Source organism: Triplophysa dalaica, chromosome 6, assembly GCF_015846415.1.
Source record: "Triplophysa dalaica isolate WHDGS20190420 chromosome 6, ASM1584641v1, whole genome shotgun sequence".
Taxonomy (NCBI): Eukaryota; Metazoa; Chordata; class Actinopteri; order Cypriniformes; family Nemacheilidae; genus Triplophysa; species Triplophysa dalaica.
The window spans coordinates 18,837,852-18,853,147 of record NC_079547.1 but is presented as its reverse complement, the minus strand read 5'-3'; the positions used below and the strand labels follow the sequence as shown (position 1 = coordinate 18,853,147).

The 15,296-nt window shown below is 36.7% G+C and overlaps 1 protein-coding gene across 21 annotated transcripts in view; it reads right to left on the bottom strand.

The window, feature by feature from the left end:
* The window catches only part of dlg1a (discs large MAGUK scaffold protein 1a), a 93,904-nt gene that overhangs the window by 4,519 nt on the left and 74,089 nt on the right, over window positions 1–15,296 (bottom strand). For 9 of the 21 annotated variants that reach the window (XM_056751310.1, XM_056751313.1, XM_056751314.1 and 6 more), the window contains 5 exons: window positions 8,625–8,739; window positions 5,487–5,654; window positions 3,467–3,533; window positions 1,850–1,949; window positions 244–285 (listed from right to left, as the gene is read on the bottom strand). In XM_056751310.1, the coding sequence (XP_056607288.1) occupies window positions 244–285; window positions 1,850–1,949; window positions 3,467–3,533; window positions 5,487–5,654; window positions 8,625–8,739 (492 nt within the window). Of the gene's footprint in view, window positions 1–243; window positions 286–1,550; window positions 1,576–1,849; window positions 1,950–3,466; window positions 3,534–5,486; window positions 5,655–8,624; window positions 8,740–15,296 lie in introns of all 21 variants that reach the window. The other 12 variants (XM_056751315.1, XM_056751316.1, XM_056751326.1 and 9 more) reach the window with 3 other exon arrangements.

Genomic DNA, 15,296 nt, shown 5'->3' with positions numbered 1-15,296 from the left:
TTCTGGCGCACTTTTGACTTCCATAGTAGGGAAAAAACTTTTATGGTAGTCATTGGTCCCCCAGAACTATTTACTTTCTCATAGCTTCAAAATATCTTATTTTGTGTTCAAAAGAAAAAATACTATATAATAATATAAAATCATAGGGACTTTAAACATTTAAAAACCCATGAGGTTTGAACAGATTAATTCACTAAAAGCAGAGGATGATAATGAAAGGAAATAAAGGGAACACACACTTACGGTAACTACTCTCACTATCGCTGGCATTAGAAGTTACATGCTCTGAAAACATAAAAGGGGAAAATAAACACCACCACACAAAACACACAGGCCTTCTGTAGAAATACCATATGACAGACGCAATGCTAGGAGCATCACCAGCAGATGGCAGTGTTAAGAAACTGGGATACATATCATGAGGCATACAAGCATCTTGCATCAAATTGCTTCACATTAAATTAGTGTTTGTGTTTGGATTTCTCATGTTTAATGAAACATTTCAAACTGTTTTCCAGATTGTTCTTAACATAGAATCGTGCTTGGAACATGGAAGGAGGGATTCACCCCACCACCTGGTGAAATGTCTCAGTATGTCACCAATTTTCTCTTTTTTGCATGCAGAAGTATAATATATACTGTGTATGGTGTGCCGATTTCAAGTAACTTGTCATTGTCACTAACTTTACTAACATCATTTTGGATAAATCCATTCAGTTTATTCAACATGACCTCTGTTCCCATCGCAGAATCATAGCAGTAACTGCATTTTACACTTTTAGAGAAAAACATAAGTAGGGTTGCCAGTGCCAAGCTGGCTAATGCAATGTAAGGGGATTGTGGGTAGTTGTCAGGGTGAGGATATGCAGGACAGGGTTCGGGGTTTCTGGATTGTTGCTTACTACCCCGAGTGAAAAGAAACCCCCTTAAGGTCAATTGATATTTAAAGTGATAGTTCAACCAAAAAGGAACATTTTGTCACCATTAACTCAACTTCTTGTCATTTCAAACCTGTATGACTTTCATTCCTCTGCAGAACACAAAAGAGAGTATTTTGAAGAATGTTGGAAACCGATCAACGGCGCTATGCATTCATTTCTATTGTATGGGCACAAAACCAATGCAAGTCAATGGGTACCATCGTGGTTCTGTTAAAACATTCTTCAAAATATCTTCTTTTGTGTTCTGCACACAGGTTTGAAATGACAAGAGGGTGAATAAATGATGACAGAATTTCATCTTCAGAACTATCACTTTAAGTCCTATACAGTAGCATAGCGCTCCCCTTAATATAGGCCAATGGTTATAGCACATGCTGAAGTTTAACACGTAATACTTAGTGTTAGGGATTTAATTCATCTTTTGAACTCCTAACACCAACTATGAGGAATATTTTACATCTTGTCGCACAGTTTTTAGGGATTTCATATCCATCCAGACCAAACGCAGCCTCCAGGTGAAAAACATACAGTAAGAAACCAAAGACCGATTGATAACTGCTAGGGAGTTGTCAGAGCGAGACAGGTCTGCTGTAGTCTTTGTTGACTTACTCAAGCCTCTGTCGTCACTCAGGTCCTGTGGAGCAGTCAGCAGAGAGCAAAAAACAGAAGAAAACCACAAAAATAACAATGATTACTGGAACAACACATCTGGTTTTACCGCTGAACAAACTCGCTGCCTTGCAACAAGCTCACGTGATGTCCACACTGTACGTCATCTCGCCTTCAAGATTCTCGTGATTAAGGTTGTTGCACAAGCAGGAGTTTGTCCAGCGGTGTGTCGGGGCTGTGTGACTCTACCCTGTCCTGTACTGCCCAGTGCTTTCGGTGTCCACGGCTAATGTACTTACGGTCCACATCGCTCGTTTCCTGCTCGCTGGCCTCCTTGCTCTTGTGGAAAGTGAACTTTCGCGAAAAGAGGTTCTTTTTACGCTTGTCATTGAGCGACTGCTGAGAAGGGGGATGGGGGTTGGAGGAGGTAGGGAGAACAAAAACAGGGAAGAACAGATGGAATGGTATTGGGTGTGTAGTTCCAGTATGAACAAATGCCCAACTTAACAGATGCCCATGGTACTGATTCTATAGCCATTACCTGCCCATGAAAAAATGCTGAAATTGCCACACACAAAAAATAACTTCTATAATGGTGTGAAGCTAGATCATGGGTTGGAAATGGCAACAGACACAGTTGAAGTTAGGAGGAATTACTGAACATCATGGGACAGTTCACCCAAAATAAAAATCTGTTCATCATTTACTTATCCTCGAGTTGTTCCAAATCTGTATATGTTCTTTGTTGTGATGAACACAGAGAAAAATATTTGGAAGGAGGCAAACAGTTCTTGGGCACCATTGACTACCACACTAGAAAAATGACAATGGTAGTCAAAAGTACCCTCGAGCTGTTCGTTTTCCAACATTCTTCAACATACATTTTTTTGTGTTCAACCTAACCAAAAATCATACTATAGTAGTCAATGGTGACCAAGAACTGTTCAGTTAGAAGCATTCTTCCAAATAACTTTGTGTTCATCCCAACAAAGACATTTACAAAGATTTGAAATAACTTGAGGGTGAGTAAAGGATGACCGAATTTTCATTTTTGGGTGATCTGTACCTGTAACACAACATGAGAAATCCCACAACCAGGGTCATCACATTCAAAGCATTCTGGACAAACTCAAGGACATTCAGACATTCCAAAGTGAGTTTGCTAATGAAAGTTAGTCATTTCTAAAGAGATGATAAAAGCAAATTGTGCGGCACCATGCAGGTGGAGAGCAGATTGACATCAATGGCAAGCGTATAGTATAAATCTGTGTACACATACAAGTGTTTGATATGAACTCATGCTGCATTAGTGAACGCTACATAAAACTCTAAGAGAGTCAAAAAGGCGTATCAATCTGGGAAAAGAGATGTTTGCTATACAGAACTCTGCAGCACAGGATAAAGAGTCTTTGTCACATGCTATTAAAGTAAGAACCTCTCATAGGAGAGTCTTGTGGCGCACAGTATTAGTACACTAAACATTTAAAAACATTTATTTTCACACACAGAAACTTCAATTATTCAAAAGCATGGCATCTGTTTCAATCACATTATCTTATAAACACTTGAGCTCTTACAGTTCTTTGCCAGCTGTTAGCTGTCCTATACGAGAACAGTTTGGGCTTTCGAATTGTCACACCAGTGAAAGGTGCAACAAAATCTTGTTAGCACTTTTCATCTAAAACTAGCATCATATAACAACGCTTTAAATTAGGCTACAAGGCTTATTCAGAATGTTTTTTCTGTCCTGTCAAATGAGAAAAGTTATGTTTGGGATCATAACTTTTCTCACAAGGACATTTATATACAAAAGCCTCATTTAAAATTCATTAACTTATAAACCACTGCTGCGCCGGCTTTGAAAGTTGATTTCTGTCAAGCCAGACACGCTAAATATTTAAGCAGCAAACACTTACCGCTTTGTCTCGTGTCTTGGAGTTGAATTTGACCGTCTTTAATCTGGCCCTTTCTTTTCTCTCCACCCTAAAGAATACAAAGACAGAGAATAAGAACAGAAAACCAAAGGAACTGCTGAGAGACAAGTGTGTCAAGTTTAAAACTTTGAGAAATCAGTTTTTGCAAAGATAAAAAGAGCAAGATGTGTTTTGAGGAACAATGGGATGTCACACAACCTGCCCATGTTGGCCACTTTAGTTTTAGTAACTTCAACCAAGTGACAGATAAATCGAGTCGAGTTGAACTGACGTCAAGAAGCGTTTACATTTTTACTTCTCCATTTATTTCACTTTTCAATGTTTTTATTTTGCTGTATTGACTTTGCCACATTTTATAGTTTGCTTCATGTTATTATTTATATGAACCACAGTTTTTTTCATGTTTTAGTCTGCGACCCATTTAGAGCACACCTGGCTGGGACCCATCCATAAGTTCACCAAAAAATGGAAATTCTTTGTAACTTTATTCTCTCCTACAATCCCTGCTGTACAGATTTTTTTAAATAAAAAAAAAAAAAAATATCTTGAAACAAAAGATGTATTTTATCTAGAAGCGAATCCTCACCCAGACCTGCCTGAAACGCCTCGTGTAACCACACCCCTACAACTTGACGTCAGTTCGTGGAGTGATTTGACTAAAACCCCCCAAATCTACACACAAGAAAGAGGGCGGTCTTGTAAATCTTATTCTACCGTCGCCGGCGCAGCTGGATGTTTTGAATATTTGAAGAGGCGTTACATTTCAGTGCAGTATTCGACCAATCACTACGCACTAGTGACCTGGCCAATCATAGCACGCCTCGCTTTTCAGAGCGATGAGCTTTGTAAAATATCAGCGGGTTTCAGAGAGGCGGAGCAAAGAGAAGACACAAACATGCACGGTATGTGGAAAATACAGCGTTTTTTAACCTTAAATCGTGTATACACATTGGATTACATATAAAGCAAACAAATTGTTTTAGCAGAGTCAAATGACCCCTTTAATATCCATAAAAGCACACACACCCATCAGTAAAGTAATCCAAACTTCTCCAGTAATACTTTACCTGTAAATGTCTTCCAAAAAAACTATAAATGTGAAAAACTATGGATGTGTAGGAAACTTTTTTTAAATACATTTTCACAAAATTGACCAGTGTCCATAACTTCAAATATTGTTCATTCTACTCATGACTTCTATTACGACAAATATACATAAAATAGGAAAGCCAACGAGATTTATAAAGAAAACTGTGTTCAAACTAAGAAAGTTATTTATATACATCTGGAATGGAGTGTGGGCAAGTGAATGTCGATTTTTTTCCGTGATCAATTCATACACATCATTTGAGAACAGCTGATCTAAAGTTGTCAACTTTACTAATGAATAAACTGGATAATGGATATCATAACCTATTGCAAATAAATTCTAACCAGTCCCTTTGCATATATTATATACAGCATGCTTCCTTACAGAGACTTTCTATCACAGGAATTCCATTTTGTTTCTAAGAATACAAGGGTGTCTGGCCCGTGTGCATCAGGATTAGCGAGTTCACAGGTGTTAGAAGTGATGAGATGAGTGAGAGGGAAATTTTTAGAATGAGGCGAGAAGTCGAGAAGTCAATTATCAACTTTCATTTTGCGTGCAGTCTGGTGAAGAGAGACACCCTAACACATTGGCATAAGAGTCAGGCTCAAATTCAAATAAGGTTAACTCGTGATCTTGACAAAATTACAGCACAAAGCAATTAACATTTTAGATAAAGAACAAAAATTGCATGAACTGTAGGATTGCATCTACTGCAACCATTCGTTAAATGGAATTATAAACAAAAGAAAATATGATGTCAAATTTACAGCGCTGGTGTGCTCATCTCTGCTTTTTTAGATTAGTATTGTGAGATAAATCAGAGTAAAGACCATTAGCTGTGGGTAATGTGCCATTAAAAGTAGAGTTGTTCATACACAATGTTCCGGAATGCACAGGGGCGGGGCCTACCTCTTTTTGCTGGGAATGACGCCCATCTCGCCATCTGGAGTCACATGCCGTGCCTGCCACCACTCCTCGTCTGAGGCATTCAGGACATGAAGGATGTCGCCAAAACGGAAGTTTAGTCCCTGACTAGGGAGGCCCGAATCCTTTGTTATGTCATAATCAAACAGGGCTCTAGTGGAAACAAGCAAGAGATTACAAACCAATGAGTGAGAATTCATTTGAAAAGGGAAAAAAGGAATAGGTCAGCCAAAATATCAAATTCAACCAAATGTCATTCTAAACCTGTATGACTTTTCGCACAAAAGAAGATATTTTGAACAATGTTGGTTAACCAAACAACACTGGCCCCAATTGACTTCCATTGTATGGAGGCAAAAGAACTCTTGTGTCTTCTTTTGTATTCCATAGAAAGAGATATCACGTGTCCCAAATTTGTCTATTGACTGGATTTGATTGAGAATCTCTGCTTTTATAACTGCATACGTCATTTGATAGCCTGCGTCACTGTGTCGATGTTAATAATGCATAAAAGTAAAGCACAGCAAATTTACCACTATACTAAATACGTTCTGTCTGTAAATGTCTGGGCTTTGACCTATTTTTAAGTCGGCTGGTTGCTTTGCTTAAAACAAGGCTTTTATAGTCCAGTTACATTGTATGTTTGGCCTTTAATTAACATATATGTTTCTACAAATGTGACAGGGTTCCATGCAAAAAACACTACTTCCAAATGAGGATCGAATCAAAAAATATTTTGTCCACCGTATTCGTATTAGATGTCCACCAATATGGATATTAATACCATATTAAAGCACCAGCACAAGTTTATTAGACACTCATACAAACGGTTGCTTTCAATGCAAACGTCTTAAAGGAAAAGTAGCAACTTATTCAAAAAGTCTTTACGGGGAAATTAAACCATGTCTGACACGAGCAATTCCTTTTTGAAATCAAATGCAATGAAAGTGTGGAATATGTTCCCTGAAAATCAAAGGATAGAGTACCCTCCAGTCTTTACACACTTGAGCGTCTATGAATTTTAAGCAACCGAAAAGATGCTGAAACCATTCTGCAATAACAAAGTTCATTTTTTCATCGCACGATTCCAGTGTGCGAAGACTGATTTGCCTACAGACAGATTCCGTGAGCTGTTAAGTAGGCCACTGCTGTTCTGTGCATGTGTTTTAAGAGAACTGGAGCTGAAGTAACTAGCCTCACTAGCTTATCTCGGTTTTCTCATCAATAATAAAACTCATTCAGGATGAGGTCAGGTTGTCTGTGGAGTTTATGGGGCTTTAAGGAACAGACAGAGAGCAAAGTCTCTGTACCCTCAAATGCACATGAAGAACATTTGCACAGTGCACGCATTATGTAAATGAGTTCAAGGAGTATTTGTTCATAAAACAGGTTGCGGACACACTGTGTGAATATGAGCCAAAGATGACTTCCCACCTCTGAAATTGTAAGCATCTATGACATGTTATAATATCCATGTTTGCATGTCGATCACTTGATATCCAATATTTTGATTTCCATAGCTCGCAGCTGCCTGCATATTATGGGTTAATGCAGCTCACACGGCTGAAAAATTATATCAGCCAGAAAATCTGTGAGTACTGCATGCTTGTATAGAGAATATAGAGAGCCCACAGGCTTTTACAAAATGTCAAAGCTATTCCCGTTAAAAGACAACAGGCAACAGTTTAAGCAACCTAAGTGCTAGAGAATAAAACACAAACGAAGGCCAAATGGGAGGTAAGATTCGGCAAAAGATTCTTAGAAGGTAAAAAGGAAGGTAAAATGACTGACAATGACCAAACATGGCAAAAGCTCACTTATTCAATATTCTGTTGAGAGCGACTTCAAAAACTGACATGATCATATGAAGCGTCATCAATGATGCAATAAGCAGGTGAAAAATTACTATTTTAATATTACTACTACTATGACTATTATGGACATGTGTATACAGAATAGTACTTATATGTATATGAACAGATGTATTATACTGTACAAGTGTGCATTATATACACATATATTTTTGTGTGTGGCCTTGTATTTATATCCTAAACCTGAATGCACACCAACTCATGGGGACTCGTATCAGCATGGGGACCAAAATTGAGGTCCCCACAGGCAAAAAAGCTCATTTATTGTACAAAACTATATTTTTAGAAAATCTAATCATGCAAAAAGATTTCCATGACCTTTAAGTTTAGGGACGTGTGTCCCATACATAGGAAAGGGACAAATACTTTAAATAATTTTTGCAGCCCCTACCAGTTTGAGAACAAACTGTCATTAAAACAAAAGACATACTGTCCAGTACCAAAAACGTAAATCTTATTAATTTAATATTTCTTTCAACATTTCATCAAACTTATTTTTATAATAAAAAAGTATTTTAATTTGTTTTCTAATACATGTGTACTGCTATAGTAAGGCATATAGAATTTATATTTAAGGTTAGGGGGAATTGGGACACTTTTTCACATTGGTATGACTGTCAGTTCCTCAATTTGCCTGAAAGCATCCAAAATCACCTGAATCTCTTTGAAATCATTATAGAAGAGTTCATTTGCGAAAAAAGTCAAAAATCATATTTTTTTGTGCAAAACTGTAATATCCAAGCTTTCCTGTAGCTCAGTGGTAAGAGCATTGCGTTAACAACGCAAGGTTGTGGGTTCGATACCAGGGGATTGCAAATACCTACGTAAAATGTATAGGATAAAGCAATGTAAATCGCTTTGGATAAAAGCGCCTGCCAAATGCCTAAATGTAAATGTATATCATCAAACAACAGTTGGGTTAAAAACAGCTAACTAAAACAATAAAAACTTGATAACACCATAAAAACAATAATTAAAAACAAATCTGTTTTAGCAAATAAACTCTTCAATTACAAATCACTTTCTAAAGAAAGCACCTCGAATGGGGTTTGACCAGTAAATGCTCTACAGCAACAAAGATTCTAAAAATATCCAGTTAATCAGACCTATAAAAAAATTCAGCATGATATCCTGCATACCGCATAAAGTGCTTATTGCAGAATTGTCAGTCCTGTGCTGAGCTCGGAGGATTAGGAATCGAAACACACAGTATGGAATGAAATGTAACAGGCTGTGAATAGAGCGATCTCACCTGACATACAGGGTTCTCTTCTGACTAGTCCGCAATGAGCCGGAGCCTGAACTAATACTGCTGTTCATCATCTGTTCCCGAAGATCATGGATTTTTGCTTCAAATCGACTGTACTCTGTCGGAAACAAAGAGAACATCACAAATGACCTCCTGCTAAGAAGAGATAAACAACTTTGTAGCATTGATAAAGATAAAACAGTTCGAGAGATAAAGAGGGATGCGGGTGTGTTAATCTGTCTTTGAAACCTTAAAACAAGAAATGTATCCAAATAAAGAACAACATTAACACATTTGTTATAGTTGTGTCTATACATATATACATCAAGTATAACAAATATGTTTCTTAAAGAACCAAAAATATACATTTATTTTGAGTCTGCACTAACATGTTATCTAAATGAAAATGATGTTACATATAAATATTAGCTGTTTTATGCTATAGGGAGGTTTGTGGTTGATCACTTGAAGCTATACGACCTCAAGGTACGGGCGTTACACATGAACGCACAAACATTAAAGAGCAGGCAGATGCATCAACATACGCACAGCTGTGCAAGCCATAATTTGTTAGTTTAATTCAATACCATGGATCTACTAAGTTCATCATACGTTCCCAGGACGCTAGACTGAGACACTGAAAACCTTCATGAATTATTCAGTAGTTTAACCCACTTTGTGTTCTTCTCCTGGTGACCTACAGCAAGTGAATGTAAGAAACACAAATCGAGCTTTAGGATACAAGCGGTATGCTAACATAATAGTTTTAAAAATACAAAACAGGCCGTTTTTGACAAGCTAAAATCAGTGAAACAAAAAGCCTTCACACAGTATGAAAAGGTTCAATGAAACACAAGGAGACGGCTCTATTTAAAAAATACTCCACTTGAAAAATGATAAAACACATTTATACCAACCATTTAAAACCATAATTTACCCTCCTTTCACTGAATAATTCAAACACCATCTTAAGCAAAGAACCACCACTCCACAACAAACTGGCATCAAAAAGAGTAAATCAGCATACTTACAGACTCTTTGCTCAGAGCCGTGTTAAAGTCTACAGATAAGATGAGTGTTTGCCGAACGTCTTTCCCCTCTCTTCATCTACTTCTCCATGTGGGAGTTCAATTACGTTGTGGTGCTGAAGGACAGCTCCCAAATCACACACAGCTGCTCGCTCCGCGTGTGTGTGTGTGTGTGTGAGTGTGTAACTTGTCTTAGCAGTGGGAAGCTTCCAAGCAGAGCTCTATCTGAGCACCTACAGCACAGTAACACAACAGATGCTAATGCACTAAACAGCCGTTGCTTTCTATCTCTCTCTCTAGCTCGCTCTCTCTCTCTCGCCTCCCTGGTGAAGTCACAGACCTAACCAATGTAGGCTTGCGCAGCACAAAACAGTGCCTTGTTTTAGCAAAACAAAGGGGGTGGAGATGAACAAAATGAATTAAAGGCTAAGGACTGAGGCGTCTGATGATATTTGTGGAGAAGTGAGGTGAAGGGAAGTTCTGCTGTAATTTTGCGAATGTCTGCACAGGTGGCTGAACATGACTGTAATCCAAAGGATTTATTTAGGGAAAGGATTAAGGTAGAAGGGAAAAAACAAAAAATAAACAAAACCAGTAAAAAATGTATGGAGGGGGGAAAGAAATCACCTTACAAAACTGTATGGATGTTCTTTCAGCAAGAATAAATATTTTTTGTTACATTTTTCACATGAAAATTTGTTCGAACTCACAAAATGTAAACTCTGAACAGCTGTTAAAACATCTATTAATATAAGGAACAGGTCAGAAAAAATGAGGTACAATTTTAGTTTTTTTACACACATACATACAGAATTGCAATCATGAATCATGACCCAGATATTCATATAACAGCATATCACCAGGTGTACAATTATTTAGAAGATCTTTTGGCATAAATGCATTAATGTCTTCAGAGGTGTTTAAAGACCTTACTTATTGAAACACGATGTTTTTATTACCTTAGAATAATCTATTTCTATCTACATATGCCGCTTCACTGAATTCGCCATGTTGTTTTTACAGTAGCCCTAAATGGACAAACTGCTCTACAAGGCGGTGTTTCGTAAAGATGTTCTCAGCTTCGGCAAAGAAGCGGAAACGTGATGACATGTTAATCCAGTGTTAGCTACCTGTGTCATACCTTCCTAAAGAGTGGGGAGAGGGGTGGAGTAAGCCGTTAGTTGCAATTTGCAACCTTACTGCTAGATGCCGCTAAAGTTAATACACTTGACCTCTTTAATGTGTTATAAGAGATAATCTACACCTTTATGTATATAAAGGAATTCCTTTCATTCATAAAATTGTATCAATTTTATCATACTTTCAGCTTTTCCATTTCACAGTTTTTTCTTACATATGAGGACAGAAATGCCAAGCCTACTGACAAGACAACGAGGATATTTCATAAACAAAAACATCACATAACTCTTGCTATCATGCATTCTCTCTATACAGTAGTCCCATATTCCCTTAATAGATAAAAATGAATAAATAATGGAAATGGGCATGTCTCGGGTGAACAGCAATAAACTATTTGTTTTTTTTTAAGAATAAACTGTTCAATAACAGATCACTGTCTAAAGAAAGCACCTTGAAGGGATTTTGGCTAGAAGAATACAGCGACCTACACTGGGTAGCGCACTTCAATACCTAATATTTTTTTTTTAAGTTAGGTGGGGTAGGTGTAGGTGTAGAGGTTAACTAATGCAATTTATCGTAATTTTATGGCAATCACTTCTGGCCGTAGTTATAATTAAATAACTGAAACATGATGTCTTTTATAACAAAAACTGAGTGGCATTCGTCTGAAGATTAGAGACTGCTCGTTGCTTCATGACGACAAAACAACGGGAAACAATAGACTAGTTCCTCTAAAGATTACACTGGTTTCTGAATGCAGAAGAGTTTAATGAGAGTAATGATGCATGTGCTGCTGTGGAACAGTGAAGGGATTTTACATTATGAAGAATTCAGAACATTATCGTCATCAATTCTGTGTCAAACAACAAAACAATTATGGGTCTTTAAGGAAGCTTGGAAATGAGGAAGAGAAAGAAAAGAATAAGTTTTGAGTCACGTTTTACAAGAATGAAAGCTGAATAAATAACCGGTAGGAGCTTTTTATATTTACAGATTACATTATGGCACAAAATCAATGAACAGCAAAGTACTGTATGTCACTGACTGCAATAACATTTAACACATTTATTCAATTGAAGCTGCTATGAAAAAGGAGAAGGGAAAACGTTGGTAGGAAATAAAATTACATTCAGGCTGCAACCTGGACAAAGGCAACTAATCATATATGGCAGAACTCCGATTACACACCCCGGGGGTTACTTTCAGACCGGTGAATAAAATGACCATGATACATTATTTTTATTTGGTTTTAAAATGTGCACTAACCAAGTCGTAATTTTTGTCATAAATTACGACTAAATTCTCAAAAAATCTCAATTGGTGTAGGCCACTGACAAAACCTGCTTTATATAACAAATACTGTATAAAACAAAATATTTTACAGATTCACATTTATTTTTTGGGAAAGTATATAGTGTTTAAGTAAACTAGCAGTAAAACATTTTAGATTTGTTTTTTTTTCTGTTCAAATATTCATAAATAGTTTATTATATTCTTTTTTGTATGCATTTGTGTGAGAATTTGTATTTCTTTCTGTGCTTTGCCAATCTCTGTTGTCCTTCTGAAATCTCATATATTGTGATTTGAATTTTTGGTCATAAATCATTATCATTATTCACCCTGTTTAACATGTTTAACATTGTGTTATGCAAATAATTAACAAAAAAAGTATTGAAAAGTGAGTGTCAACTTAGACAACACGGTATTAAATCATTTAAAGTTTGATTTCCTGAAAAACAACGAATGTGCAAACTTTGGCATTGACTCCCAAAGGCAACAAAATCAGCACTTTCACTGTGACTACTATGGAGAAAAGACTAAATAACTTTCCTTCGATAGCTCTTCAGATAGAAATAACACACACAATTTTTTTTAAAAATCTACAGCATCAAGTAGGCAGCAATGATCTTGTGCATACATGAATATCAACGAAGTACAAGAGGGGATTTAACATTTGTTAATCTGCCTCAGTCCGTCATCGAAGTCAGCCTGCGGTGCTAATGTACATACTAAAGGATGCTCAGTTGATACATAATATGGACTAATACTTTAGTCATCTCCGTAAGGCATTAAAGAATGCTTAACTCATTCTGACATGAGCACTTAAAAACCTCAGCACTGTTGGTGTATATACATGCAGTCCAAGCACTACCTGATACGTTCATGCATATATGACCAAAAATAGTCGCATTTAGAATATTAGCACTGTTACAAAACAGTTCTTTGTAGGCTCAACTGATCTCCATTGAGTTCCATTGTATGGACACAAAGCCACCGTGACATTTCTAAAAATATCTTTTGTGGTGTTGTACAGAATGATGATCAAATGTTTATTTTTGGGTGAACTATTCCTTTATTAGAAAGTGTTGAAAAAAGAGGTAGTTGAAATTAGATACATTTAAATACTGGAGGGCATGTCACAAAGCAGGACTGCGCATAACCCAACTGTAACAGACATACTGTAGATGTCTTTAAGCTCCGGCGCAGATCCTCAGCACAGTTTAATCCCTCTGATCAAAGCAGCCTGGTCCCGAGGGGTTTCATTTCCAATCCAAACACCACCATCAGTATACATTTAATAGCATTTGTTTTTATGCTGCACGATGAAGGCTCTAGACTGCAATGCAGTTACATTACAAAACCATAACATCTGTTCCCTGGTTAAATATCTAAACAACCTCTGTTTTTTCCACTGTGCAGAACTGATACATTTATTATAAGCAGGCGTACCTTGTTTGTGTCAAAAAGGCAGCCTAGTAACTAAGCTTCGAACCCACATCATCAACATGAGCTCTGGTCTTACAAATGCTTAAAAAAATATTTTGACATAATATGTACTGTATCATATGTCAAACTCTCAAACAGCGAGATAAAAAGCAGTAAAAAAAGGCAGATTTGGCACCCTGGAAATAACAAGCCCATGTTGATTGGTCCTCCCTCGGGAGATCTTCAACAAACATTTGTCAAAGTGTGCACTACATCCGTGTTCACTGATGCTTTATTACCCATGTTTACGCATGTTGTCACACGGTGCCTATGAAGAGCATAAGGAGATCTAATTTTAGACAATTGTCCCTATGGGGACCAGCCTGAACCCAGCTTGCACCTGTGGCCTACTGGGCACCATCTTGCTGACTGAATATTGAGCAGAAATGCCGTTATAAGATGTCTGAGTCATATCATGGAAAAAGACGTCTGGCGGACTGAACACAATTTTATTATGCAGTGACTGGCCTGCAAACAGCAACAAAGCAGTTTAAAACTGATTTTTGGGTTCCATTTAAAGTATAACAACTATAAGAGATGTGTAAGTGTTCCCCATCCTCATGTACTGTATATGAAATGTAAAATGTATAATTTTTTTCATTACCACCTTCTTATAAACATTTTATATTTTGGAGTTTTTAAAACGTTGTTTATAACAATGTTGAAGAAAGACAGGAAATACTCGAACCCAAAAATGACTACAAAAAAGAAGCAGGTTTGAATGAAACAAGCCTGCGGTTTCAGCACCACTTTACATGTGTGCTGCTCATGTGTTTCTATTAAAGATACAATTGCTTTAATAATCACAATAAATTCAATTCAAAGTAAATTTGTGTCTGTCAATTTATCTGAAGAGCAAATGTGGTAATAAAACAATGTTGTCTGCACATCTATATTTAATCTGGATGCACCTCTGAGACCCACAGCCTTGCAACCTGACACTTTCACTGTAACACAAGATGATCAAGACAGAAGGTGTGTTATTTCATTTGGGTACGAGTGAAAGGTGAAAGGCACACTGTGATAGGTGACAGATGATTTAAACACAAACATCTCACATAACTTGGGACACAACCCTTGGAACATTTATGTACTGTAAAAATGTTTACAAAATAGTGTGAAGTGAAAAAAAAAAATGCCGTTATTGTTTGAGACATATAAATATGAGATTACTTACATTGTAATATACTGTGTTCATACGAAATGTACACAGAAACATTTTAAAGGATTAGTTCTCACCAAAAATAAATTTATCTTAAAATTGACCGACCCTTATGCCATTCCAGATGTTAAACGCGATTGTTTTTGTCAATAAATCTGACACTTTATATTGTTGTGAAATTGAAAGGTAAATGGGATGGCATGAGGATAAGTGAACTCTAAGTGAATTTTCATTATTAGCTGAAGCATTTCTTTATTTGTCATGAAAATAGGCTTTATCTACACAAATAATGTCATATTTGTTCTCCACAACCTTTGGGGATTTTTTTCAACACTTCACAATAAGGTTGTATTTGTTAACATTTGTTCAAGTTTAAGCTAACATGTAAACAACAAAGAACAATATATTTTACATAATTTATTAATCTTTGTTCATGCTAGTTAAAACAAATACTAACATTGCTTATGCATGTTATTTATTTAACTAATGTTACCTGATACATCTTTAGATTTTTTGTGTTATATTTTAGGGTGTTTTTGCCTTTATTTTGATAGGACAGTCGAGGGATGACAGTAATGT